Genomic DNA, 20,287 nt, shown 5'->3' with positions numbered 1-20,287 from the left:
CAGATTTTCAAAGTGGCTGCTAAAAGCTCCTGGGCAAGATATTGGTATATGGAGTGCAAAAGAACCATCCAGGACAAATACATGAATTCTGTAAACCTCCAACATCAATAGTTTGCCTTTGCTCTTCTTTATGTTTTTACTAGATTATTTTTTTTTTAATAGACTAAGATGACTTACGCAGTATATGGTAAAACAATTCATTTAAATAGGAACAGACTGTCTTCTGCCTCAAGATGCCAAACATCAATACAGCATTTTCACAAAACTACCTATGGGTTCAATACTAACCTCCTCACCGAAAAGTCAGTTTCAGTCCAGTGAAAATGAACCATTTGACATGTAATTCTCACCACCGCCACATGAATCACTTTGCATTTATCACCACTGAATTTGTTTAGTCATTTTATTGCCCAGTTAGTTTTGTAATATTGCTCTGCAGTGTCTTAGTATCTTCACTATCCTGAAATTTTGGATTATCAAGCTCTGTCATCCATTCTGTTTTTCTGAGTAATTTCCAGCACTGATCTCCACAGAACTTTACTGTTAGCTTTCCAACACTATGAAAGCTAACCATTTATTCCTCTCTTCCACTTATTATATTTAACTCTGTGACTAAAAGAAGAAAACTCATATCCACGAACAGCTTTAAAAAACAAAACATCATGAAAAAACACCAGAGTTTGGTGAAAGCTGGACAATGGCTTTTTAGAAATTTGGCACACTACACAGATTCAATCAGCAACATTGTCTGTATGTATTTATTCCTTCAAAGAACTCCCACTGATTTGCAAGGCATGACTTTCATCTCCTAAAAGTACAATTATTCTGCCTCATCCTATTCATCCATGTGTTCACAAAATCCATTCTTTAATAAAAGTGCCAATGAGTCTGTCCAGCACTGAAGTCATATTTACATTGGTATTACATTCCCAGAAAAGATTTTTTTTGTAAGCAGGAGGCAACCATGGGGCAAATAAGACTTTACACACAAAACCATCAATTGGAATAAGGAATCATAGCAGCTGCAGTCACCATTCTGAATTAATTAGTTTCCAAGTGACTATAAAGATATTCACAGTAGGTCTCCTGTTTCTTTTTTTCTCCCTTCCAACTAGAATTAAGAATGAAACCTTTCTTACAATATTCAAAAATAATTTCTTTTGTGAAGAACAAAAGACCAAATTTCTGTGGGAAACTTCTTCAGATTAAAATGTCCCAAAGACAAACGTTGTTCAAGGATATTGAGACATTTTAACACTGATCCTCCATACTAAGCAGATTCACTGTTTTCTGGAGATACTTTCCCTAGCTTCTCCAGAATAAATTAAGTACAAAGATCAGCTAGTATACAGGAAGAAATTAATTAGAACTGCCTCAGAGATCTCACAAGGACCATCTTCTCTGGCAAGTATTAGTACAATTTGGCGTGGGATGGTCAAAATGTAAAGAAAAGGTATGCAGTGCTTAGAGAAACGTTCTTTTATATCTCAGGTTTACATGAATTATGGAGAAGTTTTACAAAGAGGCCCAAGTTGGTGCACTGAAGTGAAATACATGTTGGGATGATATAAGAAATCAACAACAAAAAAACCCAAAACTGTTTGGAATATACATAAATATTTTCAAAATGAGCCCAGAAACATGCTGACACTTCTGTTGTTATTTTGAATAGTAATAACAATAAGTGTTTCGGTTTGCTGTCACTGGTCAATTTTCAAATAAATTAAGGCATATGGGTTGCATTAATTTGTTTTTTGACTACTGCAAAGGTTGCCTCTTTATTAAAATAAACAATAAAAATACTTATGCAGAATTCTGAAAGGAGATGGAGTCTCATCTGCAAGCCATATTTTTTAAAAAGTGAAAATAACTTATTTTGCATCCTTACAAAAAACCAAGATAGTATAACCCTTATGCAAGACTCAAGAGGAAAAAGCTTCATCTGCAAGCCATATTTTTAAGAGTTGACAACCTTCACTCAGAACCTACTTTTAATATTTTCCTTAGGTTGACTCAAATGCAACAAAAAGTTGCCTTTGTGATCTGTTTTTCACTTTGTAGCAAAGAATCTAGTGCATGACAAAAAAAGCATATAACTGCTTGTATTTAAATATCTTGTCAATGATGAAGTCTTGAAAATGAAGCTGGTGATATTTTTATTGACTTTTATATTTAAGAAATGCATCCCATCCTTTTTTATGCAATCCAAAAGAGTATTTGGTGGTAAAAAAAATAAAAGCCTTACTTTTGTTATCATAATGAAATAGAACAGTATAAATGGCTGTCAGTTGTTTTCTCATTTCAAATTAAAATTGTACAGTGCAACATTCGCCCCGCACACTATTTTTCTCTCAGTTTTCCTTAAGATTCGAAGTATTCTTTTATGCTAGAAAAAAATATCTATCATAGTCTACAGCTTTCTCACACTAGGATTGTTAAGGTTGCCCTGTTTTCACCTAGCAAGAGCAGCAAACAGGAGACTGACTTGGGAAAACACAGTTATATTAAGTATGGGGGTTCTCACTGTAGCATAAACATGAATAGAAGTGAGGTATCAGTGAATATAAAATATAATGCTATGAAAATTAATAACAGAACAGAACTCAGTCAGAGCATACCAACCTGCCTTCTCACCATTTTAAGAAGAGTGTCAGAAAAAGATGGTAGGTAGGAATATTCAAGGAAAGTGGGTATAGAGGGGAGACATGGTTATGTAGCCTCTTGACAAGGCACTCCCCCCTCATCCTTATTAGTCAAGAATATCAAAAGCCAAGCCTTATAAACTCTGAGAAAGGCATCCCAACAGTCATTCAGTTCATCACTTCTGTATACTTTTACTCCATCTCAGCTATGAAGAACAAAACATTTGTGTTTTCATAAAAAAAGGTGTCATCATTCACTTCTATGGATAAGTCCACACACATAATGATTGACAGGAATAAACCAAATTTTCATGAAATAAATTCCAAAGCAACATATTTGCTGTTTTGACTAGAGAACAACTACATACACACAGCATCGGCTCCAGGAATAGTTTATATTTGTTCAGACTCTTGTACTTCCCTCTGGAAGCGTTACATCATCTTTGCTCGTTATTTCAATGTTAATATAGTGTTTTTATTCAGAAATAGAATGAGGTTAGGTTTTTTAAGTAAGAATTTGTTCAGTATCGGAAGATCGTAATTCTTCTGAACAAAATGCTCATTAATTGCTGAGGAATTATCTCCTACAAGGATATTACAGAAGAGTAATTCCATGGAACTACATGATTAGAAATAAGCAAAAGGTATCAGTGAGCACATCTGACCACCTATCATGATGGTTTTGATAGACAAGCTGGAGAGACAGCATACTGTAAAAGTGAAAGAGGCAAAATCCTGACCTTGAAGTTACAGCAACCAACCCTTTTCCCCTTCTAATCCAATGCCCAAGATTTGTTAATATTCATATGGAAAGGACAATAAAACACTATACTGCAACTAATTAAATACAGAAATACATAATACTATCTTCCCTGCCTCCAGTCATGAGACATTGATTGTCATATAAATTTCTCTGCCATTTTTGTACGGGAAGTGTACAGGTTTTGTCTGTTTACTTGTAGTACCAGTTTAACAATACAAACTAGCACAGCACAGAATATCCCTAAGTTTATAAAATGAAACACCATTAAATTCCAATGTCTAGACAAGTGGAGGTATGGTATTGCTCCACACAGTATATTCTCAAGCACTTGATCTAGCTGCCTATATTCAGTACTGTTTATGATGCTCTTCCACACACTCTTTGGAAGGTAAAACTACAGTATAGCATAGTTCATACACAGTTATTCATGTGTATCAAAACCTAGGCATGCAACTCTGTTGATTTATTCCCAAAGCTATTTCTCAGAGTAGAAAAATAACGCACCAAATAAGATGGTGTTTACTCCTAACTAAAGCTAAAATAATTTTATTGTACATCTACAGTTTTTCAAGTTCCTAACTTGAAAATTCCTCCTACTTACAATTGTGTAAACATTGACTTATGTAAGCTGGAAGAGACTTCCAGATCTAGTGCAACCTGCCCAAAGAAGCTCTAGACAGAGAAGGTTGTTCAGGGCCCTTGAATTTTGACTCTCCAAAGGCTGAAATCCTATACCCTCTCTTCGCTATCTGTGTTAGCATTTTATAACCCCATTGGTGAATTCCATCCTTCCTCCTGACACAGCAAGTCAGAATTCTCCAGGATGTAACTTATGCCCACCACCTTTCCTCTGGACATCTCTGAAGAAAGAATGGCTCCATCTTCCCAGGCCACCCTAGGTAGCTACAGCCAGTAATATAGTTTGCCTTTAGCCTTTTCTCATTAAGCATGAATAAACACAGCTCTCCTACCTTATATATTACGTGATCCAGCCCCTGACCAGCTTGGTGGCCCTCTGATGGACTTTTTCCAGTATGTCCATGTCTTTCCTTTACTAGAAAGCTCAGAACTGGACACAGCACTCCAGCTGCAGTCCCACCACAACCAAATAAAGGGGAAGAACCACTGCCCTGGACCTGCCAGATACATTAATTTAGCCCAGAACGCAGCTGGAGTTCCCCTCCACAGGGGCACACTTTTGTCTTGTGTTCAACTTCCTGTCCATCAGGACACCCAGATCCTTTTCCACAAAGCTGGTTTCTATGCAACTAGTCTCCAGCCTGGACTGCTGCATGAAGCTACTCCATCCCAGACACAAAACTGCATTTGCTTCCCTTGAACTACATGCAGTTCCTCTCAGCTTTTTTTTCTACTCTGTACAGATCCCTCGGAATAGCAGCCCTGCCCTCAGGGATATCATCCATGTCCCCCTACTTGGTATCATCCACAAACCTGCAGCGAATGCAACCCATATAGTTTATGGTACTACTAACACAGCAAACAGTACTTTTGCTAGCACAGACCCCTAAACGGACATCACTAGTCACCAGCAACCACGTGGATGTTCTACCACTGATCATAAACCTTTGAACCTGACAGACCTGAAAGATTTTCACCCACACATTGCCCAGTTTTTTACTTCATCTCTCTCCACAGATTCCAAGAGTTGTAGAGTTTGCAAAGGAAGGTCTGGAGTACTACTCCCACTACAGTTTCTATCTCTAGTCCAACTACACCTGATCAAGCAACTCCACTAAAAGATTCCTCGGTGCTACATCCAGACAAGTTTTGAGTATTTCCAAGAATGCAGACTTCAGAAATTCTCTGATCAATCTGTTCTAGTGATTAATCACTCTTACAGTGAAAAACTGATCTTGTAAGTTTGAACAGACTTTCTTCAATTTCAGTCTGTGCCCACTGCCTCTCGTCCTGTCAGTGGGCACAACTACTTCCATCAGGTATTTTTTACACACAGGTAAGATCCCCCTGAGCCTTCTCAAGGCTCAACAGTCCCAGCTCTCTCACACGCTCCTTGATGCTCTCTCACCTGCTCCTAGATGCTGTAGTCCCAGAGTCATCTTCATGACCCTTCATCTGACTTGATCCAGGATGTCCATGTCTTTCCTGCACTCAGGAGACCAGAGCTGGACCGAGCACCTCAGATGTGTCTTACCAGTTCCAAGCAGAGCGGAAGGATCACCACCCTCAGCCTACTAGCAATGCCTTTCCTCATGTAACCCAGGAGACTGATGGCCTTCCTTCTCATAAGACTGCTTTGCTTGCGCACGGTCAGCTCGTGTCCACCAGGACACCAAGGTCCCTTCACGCGAAGTTGCTTTCCAGACTGTCAGTCACCAGCATAGATGGCTGCAAGAGTTTACTGCTACCCAGCGGCAGGGCTTGACATTTTCTTCTGCTAAACTTCAAGAGATTTCCTCTCTGCCCTTTCCCCAGCCTGACCGTGCCCCTCTGAATGGCAGCAACCTTCTGGTGTACTCTTCCCAATTCTTCACCTTCTGCAAACTTCACGAGCACACGCTCTGTCCTATTGTCAGTGAAGATGTTAAATACTACAGACCTCAGCACTGAACTCTGCACTATACCACCAGTTACTGGCCTCCAGTTAGGTACACAGTCGTGCTGTTACCAAAACCCTTTTTGCTCAGCAGTCCAGCCGGTCTTTGACCCACCTCACTGTCCCTTTAACCAGTCCCTGCCCCCTCAGTTTGTCTGTGAGGATGTTACCGGATACAGTGTCAAAAGCTTTACTGAACTACAGAGAAACAACCACTGTGCATCTCACCCACCACACTACTCACCTCACCGTAGAAGGCTACGAGTCCGCCAAATGTCATTTGCCCACTGCAAATCTATGCTGACTATGCCCAATCAGCTGCTTGTCCTTTAGGTTTTGTGAATGGGTTCCAGTGTTACTTGCTCTGTCCATCACCTCAGCAACTGAGGAGATGCTGCCTTGCCTGCAGTACCCCTCACTTTCCACTCTGCCTTTCCTGAAGACAGGAGTGACACTGGCTTCTTCCCAGCTGTCAAGAGCCTTCTGCCCGCACACCCCAAGTTGGTCCCACCAGGACATCTCAAAAGTGACCAACACTGGCAACAAGGGCCAGCCTCCTCTTACGGGCACGCTCCAGCAGGTCCCATGGACTCGTGTATGTCTGCTTTGTTTAAATGTTCCCTAACCTGATCCTCCTCCACCAACCGTAAATCTCCCTTGGTCTGCACTTCCCCACTAGTTTCAGGGACCCAGGACTGCTGAAGGCTACTCTTGCCACTAAAGACTGCAATCGAGAATCATGGCCTACCTTGGCCTTTTTAATGTCCTTTATCAGAAATCTCACGTCTGCTTAACAGTGGGCCCACGTTTTGCCTAGTCTTCCTTTGGCTGCTGCTGTTTCCTGCAGAAGTCCTTTGTGTTTGCCCTTCATGTCCCTCGCCATGTTCAACTACAGGTGGACACCTGGACAGCGTCTCTATATTCCTTTCCGGCCACCTGTCTCTGTTTCCACCTCGCACACCTCCCTTCTACGGTTGAGTTGGTCAGTGCTGCCCCTGACCTTCCTCTTGCCGACCAGTTCTTCCCTCCTTGTATCTATCAGGTCCAGGGGAGCATCTTCTTTGAGTGGCTCCTCCATCACCTGTGTTAGAGAGTTCTCATCAGCCCTCTCCAAAAACCTCCTGGACTGCTCGACACCTGTGGTTTACACTGCTGCAGCAGCTGGTGGTGCTGTTCTTCTGCAAGAGGCTGTGGACACCAGGCCTCTTTCAGTGGTCTGGAGAAGGTCCCGCCTACGCCCTGGGCAGGGTGCGCGTGGCCATGGGGGAAAGCTGGTGGTGGAGCAAGCGGCGCCAGGCGAGGGGGCTTTGGCCAGCGCTGGCACCAGCACAGGCAGGGGACAGCATGTGCAGCCACGCATTAACGGGCCCAGTCTGGAAAGCAAAGCGGGCTGGGCCCTCTCTGTAACGGGACGGGAGACTGCCTGGGGAAGCCATTCTGCCTCTGCCCCTTTCCGGTTTGGGTTTCCCCCCTTCCTCTCTTGCCCTGCATTTTGTTGCCCTAAAGCCTCCTTGCACACGATGTGGGAAGTGGCTGCCCAGGCGCACAGAAGCGCAGGGCCATCCTCCCACCTCCCTTTTCTCCCACCCGCGTCACCGTCTGCAGCGTCGGCACCTTTGGTGCTGGCCTGTAGACTGGGAGCCACGTCCTCCACCTCCACCTCCTTGGGGTGGGGTGGGTGGAGGTGTGAGCAGGTCTTTCTGCCCCGCCGAGGTGGTGCAGGGGCTTCCTTCGCCCCGTCTGAGGGGCTGGGGCAGGTCCCCAGAGCTGGGCCAGATGGAGCGCGGGGTGGCCTGGGAGGGGGTGGGAGGCAAGGGCACGAGGAGGCAGGCAGGGCACCCATGGCAGAGCGCCAGCGCTGTGGGTGCTGCTGGGGAGCACGGGGAGGCTGGACACTACCCAAGGCTGGGCCTTGCTGGTACACGGCTCCCTGACAGGGCAGGCTGCCACGGTGCTCCAGCCCACAGCACGGGACACGTGCGCACTGCCCTGGGCGGCATGGCGGGAGCTGCGTAACACGGGGAAGTTGTGCTCTGTCGAGGGGATGGGGTGCGTGAAGTCATCTGGAAGGGGGTCTTCATCTCTGTATCAGAAACAGTGTGGCCAGCAGGACCAGGGCAGTGACCGTCCCCCTGCACTGGGCACTGCTGAGGCCGCCCCTCAAACCCTGTGTTCAGGTCTGGGCCCCTCACTGCAAGAGGGACATTGAGGGGCTGCAGCGTGTCCAGAGACGGGCAGCGGGGCTGGGGAAGGGGCTGGGGCCCAGGTCTGATAAGGAGCAGCTGAGGGGACTGGGGGTGTTTAGCCTGGACAGGAGGAGACTCAGGGGAGACCTTATCGCTCCCTACAGCTGCCTGACAGGAGGCTGTAGGCAGGTGGGGTCGGTCTCTTCTCCAAAGTAGCAAACGACAGCATGAGAGGCAATGGCCTCAAGTTGTGCCAGGGGAGGTTTAACTTGGATATTGGGGAAAATTTATTCAACAAAAGAGTTGTCAGGCATTGGAACAGGCTGCCCAGGGAAGAGGTTGGGTCAGCATCCCTGGGCGTATTGAGAAGATGTGTAGATGGGGCACTTTGGGACATGGTTTAATGGTAGGATTTGGCAGTGTTAGGTTTATGGTTGGACTTGATGAAATTAAGGGCCTTTTCCCATCTAAATGCTTCTATGATTCTATTATTTACCTGAGAACAAGCCCAAACCTAAAAAAAACCCCAATACTATCTACCTCTGGGGTCCCTCAGCTATGTTCAGAATCCACATTCCAACATTCATGAATCCCAGAACAGTTCTCTCTTGGTGACATTAAAAAAAAAAGTGGTTTTTTTTCCTAATTTGAAACTTCTGAAATATTATTTTTAAAACAACACTATCATTTTTGGATTCTGCGGGTAATACTGAAAGTCAGTTAAAAGCTCAGTGATTTTAGTAATGTGTATTTTTGCTAGATTTTCAAACCCAGCAAATCTCAAAGAAAAGTAAACCCAAAAGATGTAATTACTTCAGAAATTAGAGGTAATCAGTAGAACAGATTAAGAAATACAAGTGTTTTTCTGGATACAAATTCCCAGCATGGCAGGAGCTGCGTAACACAGGGAAGTTGTTCTTTGCCGAGGGGATGGGGTACATGAAGTCATCTGGAAGGGGGTCTTCATCTCTGTATCAGAAACAGTGTGGCCAGCAGGACTAGGAAAGTGATTGTCCCTTTCCAACCTAAATGATGCTGTGATTCTTTTACTTGTTTCTGATCAGGGTAGGTGTAGTAGATACGGTATTATGTTTGGCTGCTAGCGCTGACCTTTATGCTCTGAACTGGCTCGTTATCCACCTCAAGGCAGAGTTCTATAAATTCCTGCTGCTCTCTCACACAAAGGGCAACTTTCCCTTCCTTGTCTTCCTGGCCCTACTTTGGCTATAAGGAGATTACATAAAACAGTGTCACAGTCTTTTCTAAAAGTCAAGGTACACAGCATCTGCTGGTTCCTTCTTGTCTGCACAATTACCTCATCACAGAAGGGGATCAGGTCAGTTAGGTACAATTCACTCTTGGTAAATCCATTCTGGCTACTCCCAGTCATCTTCCTGTGCTTAATTCCTGTGCCTGAAATCGGCTTCCAGAAAAACTTGCTCCACAACTTTTCCAGAGATTTAAGCTGAGACTAATCAGTCTGCATTTTCTCAGATACTCCTTCTGGAAGTTGATAGGATGTTTGCCTTTTTCCAAACATCAGTAACCTTTTTCAGTTGTGACCTTTCAGAAACAATGAAAGCAGCCTCATCATGATATAATTCAGCTGTTTCTGCATCCCAAGTATAAGGTATCTGGTCCCATGGACTTGTACAGGCCCAATTGACTTATGCATTCCTTAATGGCATCATTTTCTGCTGTGGGTAACACTTCACTCCCACAAACTCTGCCTGTAGGCTCTGGAAACTGAGAGGCCGAAGAGCAGAACAAACCAGTAAAAAACAAGAGAAAAACCCCCACCCTGAATATCTTGTCCTTTTCCATAGCCTCTCACTGAACTGTGGACCCTTATTTTCCTTTAGCTTTACTTTTGCTCCCAGTGTACTTACAGAAGAAAGCTGGAGAGGGACTTTTCACAAGGGCGTGAAGTGATAGGACAAGGGGTAATGGATTTAAGCTGAAATAGGGTTGATTTAGATTAGGTATTAGGAAGAAATTCTTTACTCTGAGGGTGGCTGGACACTGGAGCAGGCTGCCCAGCGAAGCTGTGGATGGCCCATCCCTGGAAGTGTTCAAGGCCAGGCTGGATGGGGCTTTCAGAAACCTGGTCTAGTGGAAGGTGTCCCTGCCCATGGCAGGTGAGTTGGAGCTATATGATCTTTAAAGTCCCTTTCAACCCAAACCATTCTACGATTCTATGATTCCTGCAGACCCTCACATTCCTCACTAGTTGGAAATCCATTTAAGCTTTTTATTTTCTAACATTATTTGTGCATTGAGGTAGTGTCACTATATTCTTCCCAGGTAGTATGTCCTTGCTTCCACCTTTGGTGGACTGCCTTTTTGTGTTTGGGCTTAGGAACACACTGTCTATCCATGCTATCTTCTGTGTTAAGCACTCTTTGCACAGTTTCTTATTGGGAAGAGCTTTCTACTTCAGCCCTGACAGAATCTGAGGTATCTGAATGAATATTCAGACCTCGTAAAAATAAAAATTATCTGCCTTACAATGCATGTATTACCTAGAAGAGCCACATAACGTCATTGACAAAGTACAATGTGCTATCGAGAACATAAGCAGCAAAATTCAGTGTCTCATTAAAGTGCCTGACTTCTTGCACATGTACATCCAACCAATGCACACATGGATCTATCCACCACCCAAAGCACCAAGTTTCCTGCATTACTGGAGAGAAATGCATCATGTATGGATAACAAGTCAAGACACGTGCCAAGGCAAGGATGTGCACTGCTCCTTTGAAGGAGGGCTAAATGACTGAGTTCTACTCCTTCTAGCTTCCATGAAATGGTCTGTAAGTGGCATCTGACCCACACCACTGTGCAAGTTGGACCACCCCTGCCTCTGCCTTTTAATGAGAAGCATCAAGGACCGTTCCTAAGATGACTACACTAGATTTTAAAAGCTTTCCATTAATCTTTCAAAAAAAGCTTTAAAGTTTCTGTAATAGTAATAGGAAAGTCTGCTATCTACTATGAATGAAAATATGGAAGACTGTTGTGGGAAACATACACGAGGAGAAAGAAAAAGCAAAACTCCAAGTGAATTAGTCCTCACTCTTACTCAAAGCAATTCTACAGTGAAATGTTACCTGAAACCAAGGCTACAGGATTAAAGCATTAACCAAAAAAGACACCACTACTGTTAGAAGAAAATGATAAGGCTTTCTGAAAAAGCTGGGCATTTCCAGAGACAAAAATTCCATGCGAAAAGATGACAGAAGAAAGATCTATCAAGCTCCTTAGGCTGACCTACTCTAAAATTATCAGTTACCCAGTCCTAAGCAAAAGCCCTTTCTCATCCATATCACTGTTACTTTCATGAAAGTAAGACAATTTTTGTTCCAAGGCCAAAGACTGTGAAAACATCCTTCAGACTGAAGCTCTACCTTTATGTAACAATTTGGCTTTCAAAAGCTTGACAATAATACTGGAGTTCATACTTTACTCCTGTTCATATCTTGCTAAAATATAAAGTTAAGAGAAAATAATTTAGAATGAAACACTGTTTCACCCCTGTATCTCTCGTACTAAACTCTTTATTCTGTGATAATTACTGTGTTTTATGTGTATGTAAACAAGAACGTTGTACTGCCTTATCCAATTCTCCAGTGATTATTTTCAGGACCAAGGAAGTGTCTTCCCAAGCCATTTAACAATGGTTGTAAACAACTGCCCATGTTTTTGCCCATTCACAACAACTGGAAGACATATTTCCCTTCAAGCACTGCAAACAGCCTTTCTTCTGTACTTCATTAACAGGCATCCTCTAAACACGATATTGCTGTAAACCTGCCATCATACCAAGGTTTTCATTGTAAGGTAAAGGCAAACACTACTCCTAAATACACAGCAAAACATACATATAAAGTTGTATTCAAACCTAATTTCAGTCAAGAAATTGAAACAATTCAAGATAAGCTACACATTGCTAAGACATCACTAGACAGTTACTTTTGTGTAAAGAAATTTTTGTAGTATCATAGCTTCCTAAATATGGTTAAAAGTACTCAACAATGGATAATTCATCCATTTTGAAAGTATCATCAACCCTGATGAACAAATAAAAAAATTCCTGTAAGTATACACAATTTTATATTTTTAAAAAAATAGTATCTTATTAGAAGGACTAGAAAGGATCATAGTGTTCCTTATTCTCGTATTTCATGAATCGTTAAATAAATACTTTAAACAGTTTTGGCAAAACAAAATCTGAAGGCCTCAGAAAACAGCGTACTATTCCAATAGCACTGCGAACTCCTGCAAACAATTAATCCAGTTCCTGCATCCACGTAGCTGCAATTTTTAACTGTTCTCACTTCCCACAATGTTTACTTCTGGTTGTTGTGCTTGAGAAATTATTAATTGTTTTTGCCAATTAAGTTATTTTTAATCTCCAGTTCTAACAATGAAAACATATAGAATCAAAAATTAAACATAATTCCAACAATAATACAACAATATATGCTATTTGCAAATTCAAATAACAGAAGCCCAGCACCAGTTCCGAAGTTTTCAATATATGTAGAACTATGCATGTGTGACTATGTATAGGATATAAAAAAAAAGTAAACAGACACAGAATTTACTGAAAAGTGAGCATCTAATTACATCCTACTCCTAAGGAAATATATTTCCAGTGAAATTATGTCAGCTGTGTCCAATTAGAGTCTACTTGAAGACAGGAAAAAAGCATCTCCAAAAGTTAGTGATAAGACAAGAGTTATCAAATAATTGTATGCATTATGTCCTCCTTATAACATCAGACTCGTAATAAGTAACGATCCACACTAGAAAGAGAAGGTAAGATTTTATAATTCAAAGTTCACATTTGCCTCATTCAGAAGGACAGCAGCTCTTACAAGTCCTGCTGAGCTGAAGGCAGCCAGAATCTAAAAACAGATGAACCATCAGTTAATTTTTTTTTTAATTTTTTTTTTTTTTGTTACGGTCTGGATGAAAGATAACAGGTTCCATGAAGTGGCAGCAGCCATATTAAGGCACTGTGCTGACCAAGAAACAGATTCCCCCAGTAAATGAACTACTACAAAAGGTTTGTGGGTTTACAGGCAGCTGAATGCAGAAATGTAATTCTTAAGGCGACAAGGAATTCTCATTTATTAAGATTTCAACTCCTCAGATTATTTTCCTGAGTAAAAGAAACTTAAGCCATCACATTAAAACCTTCAGTAAAACAGACAACAGTGTGAAGGTCCCAGAATTTCAGTCTCTCTTCCCTGAGCTTGAAACAAATTCTCTGTGAAAGGGAATCCTCTTGTGGCTTTTGAGGTCATCAGGATATATGAAGTCCTTCACAAAAGACTATTCCTGCCAGCAGTCCCCAGAAGGTTGGTGGGGTTTTTTTCTGGATATGCAGCAGGAGAAAGGTAGTCCGAGTTTGTTCCCGACTAAAAGAAAAATGTCTATTTAGAAAAAGGTGTGCCATCTTTGACAACTGGGAAAAATGAAGGAAAAATGGTAGTATTTGCCTTTTCTTTCAAAGATGTATTTTCTTCAGTCTACAGCAGCCCCTCATACTTTTGTCCAACCAATAAAGAAGTTCTAGAAGTTTTAAGTAGCAATCTCAAGATATTTTTTGATCTGAAAATACACATGCTGTCAAACTCTGCTGTAACATCTGCTTTTTCCTCCAAACCAGAGTAACGGCTAGCATAATTATTTTTACTGGTTTTTGTCTTTTCAATTGAACTTCTCTTTGCAGCTTGCTATACTCCTCCAGACTAAACATTCAGTAAGCAAGAAGGCTTTTTTTTTAGATAAAACAAATAAGATAGAAATTTATGTACTATTTCTGCATGTTACATGGAAAATTATCAACTCCTATATTCTGCACACAGTCAATCGCTTTTGAAAGGATTTGCATCTCCTCTGACAAATGTTTGAGATCCACACACGGAAACTGCTAGAATAGACTGGATAATACAAGCCTGCTCTAAGTTGGAACTTCGTAGACTGCTTACCAGTTTGCTTCATTCACAATTTCTAATCTGTCCATTATTTCCTAAAAATTTTCAAATATCCATTCAGGTTATGCTAAGAGTTCTTTATGAATCCTATGATCAGTAACTTAAGACAAAAGGCTGACAGGAGTGTTCTTATACCAACATAAAATTTCCCCTATCTTAAATAATATCAACAATTTCTGTGAAAATTGTCTTGTTACTCTTCCATGATGAATGAAAAAATTTTCTATTCCAACTCTAAAAAGCTGTCTTACTCTAGAAATCAAGTGGTGAAAATATGTAAACAACTACTGCCTTTTAGGTTTTTCATAAGAAACAGGAATTTCTCCTTTGTCTATGAAACAAATACATTGTAGAGATAGTAAGTGTCTTATTTGTTAATTTTCAAAGTAAAAAACCCACTAAAAGCCAATCCTTTTGCTATTGAAAAATAATTAATACAAGAGTGCATTTTTTTTAACAATAAAGACCACTTACAGCACAATTTCAGATAACCGAGCACATTTACTAGCTACCGGCCTGAGAAATGGGAGAGCCTTTCCTCTTTCTCAGCTGCTCACTTTGAAGACTCCTCCCTTTAATAAAACTATTTCAAAGCAAAATTTGTTTGCTTTCAGCTCTCCAGATCACAAATCTGTCCTCCCTTGACAATCACCCTTAAAGTTAACACTTACAAGTCCTGCACTCATTAACACCAACCGAAGAAACGGCCTGAATGTACTTGGCCAATATAGTCCTGAGTGCACATAGCCTTTAAGATGTCTACACTAGCCAATCCTGGAAAGAAAAGCACAATGTGGACAAAGCAAACACTTCTGGAAGATACGTGCAGAATGGATCTTGCAGTAAAACCCTCTCAGGAGTGCTCATGGAAGCCCTGTAAAACATGGGCTTGTGAGCTCCAGTCCTACACCACACCTTATCACTTGATATTTACTCATACAAATTGAGAAACGTTTCCAGAAGTCTCATCATGCTCCAATAGACACATAAATGTCATTAAAAAAAAAAGTCACAAGACCAAGTTTAAGACTGACAGCAAGCCTCAATAAGACTGTCATGTTCCTTGACCAGTGCTTTACCCTTTAATATAGTGCCACCCATTTTCTTTTCCTCTTTATTGATTTCTGAGCACCCCTATGATTCCACCTGGTGAATCTGGCACAAAGCATATATAAATGGGTCAAAGAAGGCTTTCCAGTTACCAGCTTTCTTGAAGACTAAGATCTGCGCAAGGATCAGGGGAGAAAAACTACAAAAAAATGTTAAAAACCCCAAAGGATCAGGGAAGAAAAAGAAAAATAAAAGTTAAACCAAAAAACCCACCCAAACCAAACAGAACGGTAAGGGTGATTTAATGACTATAACCATGAAGAAAAAACAAAACCCCCACCCATTTCATGTGAAAAGTTATCTTGGCCTATGCAGGACTCCTGTGCTGCATAGGAACACAGCTAGGCTGAAGAGAAAAAAGGTCTGACTCAAGTGTTACCAGTTCCTTGCAGCTAAAATTTCAAACTACTACAGAACTTTGAAGTTGAAAGTAAAATACAAGTAGCATCATACTTAAAGCTAAGATAACTGATAATAAGGATACAGTGTTGTCAGGCACACAAAATGCCTTCCATACTCCTGAGCTGCAAGAGAACTTTAATTTCTGCACTTTAACTGTTACAGTACTTCAAGCACCATGCATTTCTAAACAAATTCATGTTTAGCCTGGCAATCTTGAGAATCAAATAACACCTCTGATTGATGTGGCAAACAAACATGGAAATATGCAAATATTCATAATTTTCCAGCTATGTTACATTAATGACCAAGCTGACTCTAGAAATATTTCAGTTAAGTTCCAGTAGTACAGTCCCAGAAAACAGACCAAGCTTTTTCCTAACGAAAATTAATTGCCTCTAATATTTAAATATCTAAACATGGTATTACCTTCATGGCATGGATTTCTTCAATTAATCTCTCAACTCGTTTTTGGTTCTTCAATTTCAAGTCTTCTGAACCCCTGCAAATGAAGTCTGTCTTCATTAAAAAAATCTGGGTTTTGTTCACTTTATTTCCCTGTGCGCTAAAACTAAGTAGCAAAATAAAAATATCACAAGAGTGAGCATAAACAGATTCCCTTGTTAAATGAATGTTTTAGCAAACAGTTGAATGCTTCTGTTGTTCTGAACAGAGGAAAAAAACAGGGGATTTACTAGAACAGTAAGACAGACAGATGTTATTTCATTAGAAAACAGTAACTACAATTCCTATCAACAATGTACAGGAGACACTGATCTCTCAACTGGAATTACATTTTAAGATCTATAATACTTAAAAGATCATTGGCCTTGCTTCCTATTTTGCACAATAGGCTAAACTCATGGGAGACCAGTATGGGCAATTTACACTTTGAACAAAGTCACAGGTGTATCTTCTATTGTCTCCAATAAGCCACATTGAAAATTACTCTGGGCCAGTTATCTTTTAATCTACAAAATGTTGTTTATCTGTTTACTCATTATTAAAAAAATAAATTATTTAAAATTATAACGCCAAGTCATTAATTAAAATTAATTATAAACTTTAAACTGTTTTATTTAATTAAAATAAATTTAAATTCTATTTAATTAAGTTTATTGATTATTAAAAAAACAAGTATGACCTCTATATCTATGCCAACTGAACAGTGTTTTTTGCTATAGAACCTTAAAGACAACTGCAGTGAGAAAATGTTGCATAACTTACTTTCAACAGCAGAATAACCTAGCAGATCAAATCTGACATTGTTAAAAGTGCTGTAGAAGGTCCTACAAGTGATTTGGATTAAGTTCCAATACACTAAATCCCTCAAAAAAAAGTTATCCCAATTCTGCTTTATGAAATTGTTTTTTAGATACTATTTTTATTCTATCTAAAGTGATGTAAAATTAAGACAAACAGAATTTATGCATCATAGTGCCTTAAGTTTAAAATGTAATACATGCTTCTCTCACTTCTCCATTTTTGGGAAAACAATTAAGATATCGAATCATTTAAAAACACACAAGTAACATTGATATTTAAAACTGACTTTTTCAGCTTCAATTTCCCAATGTGTCTGGTTAGTCTGCGAATAGTCAGGACTCTGGCCTTCTTCACATCTTTTCGCATCTTCACAACCTGTCAGAAAGATGGAAGGCATTAATAAAGCTTGTATATGGAAACCAATCAAGGAAAACAATACATTAATTACATTTGCCTTATTATAGAAATCAGTCCCTTTTGTTGAACTATTTTTTAAAACAGAGTGCATTCACCTACTAACAAAATCCCAGGTCAAATGAATTCAGATTTCATTTAAAATCCAATTGCTTCAATAAACATCAGAGGAAGAATAACCAGCAGTCTAAATATGTGTCCAAGGTCGCAACAGAAGACATTCCTAACTGGCCATAGTTTAATATTATTCTTACAGCTAGACTGAGCTAGAGGTTTGAAAAGAGTCACCTTCTGCCTTCACTTGTTTTATTTTTGTCCAGGTAAAACAGCACCAGTACTTTTCCATTAGTACGTAATATGCAAAAGCATTCTCATTATGAAACATTTTGAAAGATTAAGGAAAGACTTCTAAACTAAACATTTTAGAACAGAATTTGAGATATGAAAATTTTTTTCATGTTTGAACTGTTTTTTGTTGAAAATAAAAAAGTGATTTCCAGCTCATTACTGTCTCTCAACTTTGTATCCAACCTAGTACTCTATTCCCAAAATGTACTTCAAACGTTTTATTTCTTGCCCCAAAATAAAAGAAACAGAATTCTAATTATTATTAGACAGATGGTATAAACAGACAAATCTTTGGAATCTTTTGCTATTTAATTTCATCACAGGAAACCTTAAGCCTAGACACTGTCTTCTCAATGCACATTTTGGAGATACAGGGAGTAAACAGTGACTTATAACCTTGCATTTTTACAACTCAAAAACCTCCTTATTTATTCAGATGATTCTTACTATCACTATTAAGCTTTTTTATTTAACAGTTAATCTTAGAAAATACAAAATATTAAAATAAACAAAAAAAAGATCAGTCTTCCTGACAAAAAGCTGAATTTCTCTTAAAATGTATCCAATGGGATAAGCTTCAAAACAAGTTGGTATCTCTTTCTCAAAGAAGTTCTTTACCTGAGATTTCTCTTTTATTTTCTAATTTCTCAGAGATAACACCAAAATGTTTGCTTGATTGTGACTGCACCATCAAGTCAGTTCCACCAGGAATATTAGGATTATAAATCTGCATCAAGCTTGACCAAAAAAAGATGGGAAAAAAATCCTCAGAGCTCACAGGGGAATATTTCACACCTATGGTGAAAAGCCTGGCTAGTACATATCCCCTGTGCAGAGACCATAAAGGTGAGACTAAATAATTTATTATTTAAAAAAACCCACCAAACAACCACCCAACATATTTTGCACACCTGACTATGTTTGTAGCTAGGTTACTCAACACAAGCAAGCGGTTAGGCCTTGAGCTGTTCACAGCAGCGGTTCTACTGAAGGCTGAATCAGTCAGAGGAAAACAATTTCTAGAGGGGCACATGCTGATTGCCCGCCCCACCGCTGCCAGGGCGGAGGAGGAGTGTATGGAGCAGTGCCCTCCTGAAAAGCAGGGGAAGGGAATTGTACTGGTGCAGCACTGCTGGCACAGAAAGAAAGGAAAAGGCAAAGAAGGTCTTGGGTCAAGAATGACTAACCTAGAATTGGTCTCCTGTTCTAAAATAGGTACAGCCAAGGTCAGTACCTACCTTGGTTATCCTAGAAAAAATAACTGTGCACACAGGTCTACCTACAAAATTTTCTAATTTAATTAATAGCAGAAACCACATGCCAAAAAGCACCTGTGTCAAGTCTCTGCTAGACAGCAGCACTGCTGAAGTGTCCATGTGCCAAGTACTAGGGAAGAAATCCTTAACATCACCATTTGCCAGCCGAGCACGTGAACATTTCTTTTTATAAGATACTGAATGGAATTAACACAGCTCCCTATATCACACCTTCTTCTAAATGGAAGAAATAAAAGGAAACATCTTCTGGTTGAATACATCTTAGATACCATGTATGTTCAAAGAGTTTGGCACTTCAGATGCAAACTGGGTATGCCTTCTCAGAAAGTTTGGGGAGGGAGGTTGTTTGGTTTTGTTTTGTTTTTAAATAACTGTTAAAAACAAGCTACAAACACATCTGAATTTAAATAACTCATACTTTACATATTAGTTACTGTCTATCCAAACATGAAGTATATTTAACATTCTCTCAAAAAATATTTGTATTTTAATGTATTTGTAATGTATTTTTTAATAGAAATATTAATGCAGACACAGCATGTTTCTGGGGTCTAGATGAGCCAAACCCTTGCCTCCTGCACTGCCAGCCAACCAAGGCTAGATAGATACATGACAGAAGGAATGAAGGAAGGTATTTGCTCTTTGGCAGACTAGGAATATCAATTTATGTAATCCATGGCCACTTCTTTCACATGGGACACTATGCATCAACTGTGTTCTTGGAAGTACTCATAAAGTTCATAAGAAAGCAGTCAGCTCTTTGGGACTGAAATCAAAAAAGTTTTGCTTTAGATTTACAGAAACAATAGGTCTTAGACCTAGGGTGGCTCCTAGGACTCATTGAACTATCTGCCTCTCATGTTAAAAATGAGAGAGCCAGTTCCCTCCTGGTGAAAAAAGAATACTGTCAAAACCTCCCCCACCAGAACCAGTAGATTTTAAAAAATAACAACAAATACTTACTCATAATAAGATTTCTTTTATAAATAGGTTAAGACAACAAGAAAAGAAAAGTCGTCTTTACACTGAAACTGAAGACACATCACAGTATTTCAGGTTCAGACCTACCAATGCTTTAAGGCTGGGCAGTAAGGATTTTTCATCTACTCAGAGGTCACAGTAAATACAGTAAAAAGAATAATTATAAACACAGGCAAATCTTGAACCAACCAATTTCTTCTATCAGTAGGAAAGCATTGTAGGATTCCTGGAAATTCAGGAAGCCTGCAACTGTAAGTGGAAATAACCACTTCAAGGATACCTTGCAACAAAGAAGAGATGCTTTACTTTGTTGAAGACTTT

The 20,287-nt window shown here is 39.9% G+C and overlaps 1 protein-coding gene across 3 annotated transcripts in view; it reads right to left on the bottom strand.

Annotated features, from left to right (window-relative positions):
- The window catches only part of SRFBP1 (serum response factor binding protein 1), an 83,146-nt gene that overhangs the window by 37,836 nt on the left and 25,023 nt on the right, over positions 1-20,287 (bottom strand). For all 3 annotated transcript variants that reach the window (XM_055791152.1, XM_027783160.2, XM_013297218.3), the window contains exons 2-3: positions 17,233-17,321; positions 16,110-16,182 (exon numbers count right to left, since the gene is read on the bottom strand). In XM_055791152.1, coding sequence (XP_055647127.1) covers positions 16,110-16,182; positions 17,233-17,321 — 162 coding nt within the window. The remainder of the gene's footprint in view (positions 1-16,109; positions 16,183-17,232; positions 17,322-20,287) is intronic.

This window comes from Falco peregrinus, chromosome Z, assembly GCF_023634155.1.
Source record: "Falco peregrinus isolate bFalPer1 chromosome Z, bFalPer1.pri, whole genome shotgun sequence".
Classification (NCBI taxonomy): domain Eukaryota; kingdom Metazoa; phylum Chordata; class Aves; order Falconiformes; family Falconidae; genus Falco; species Falco peregrinus.
The sequence above is the reverse complement of the archived record's forward strand: the minus strand, read 5'-3'. Positions and strand labels throughout refer to the sequence as shown.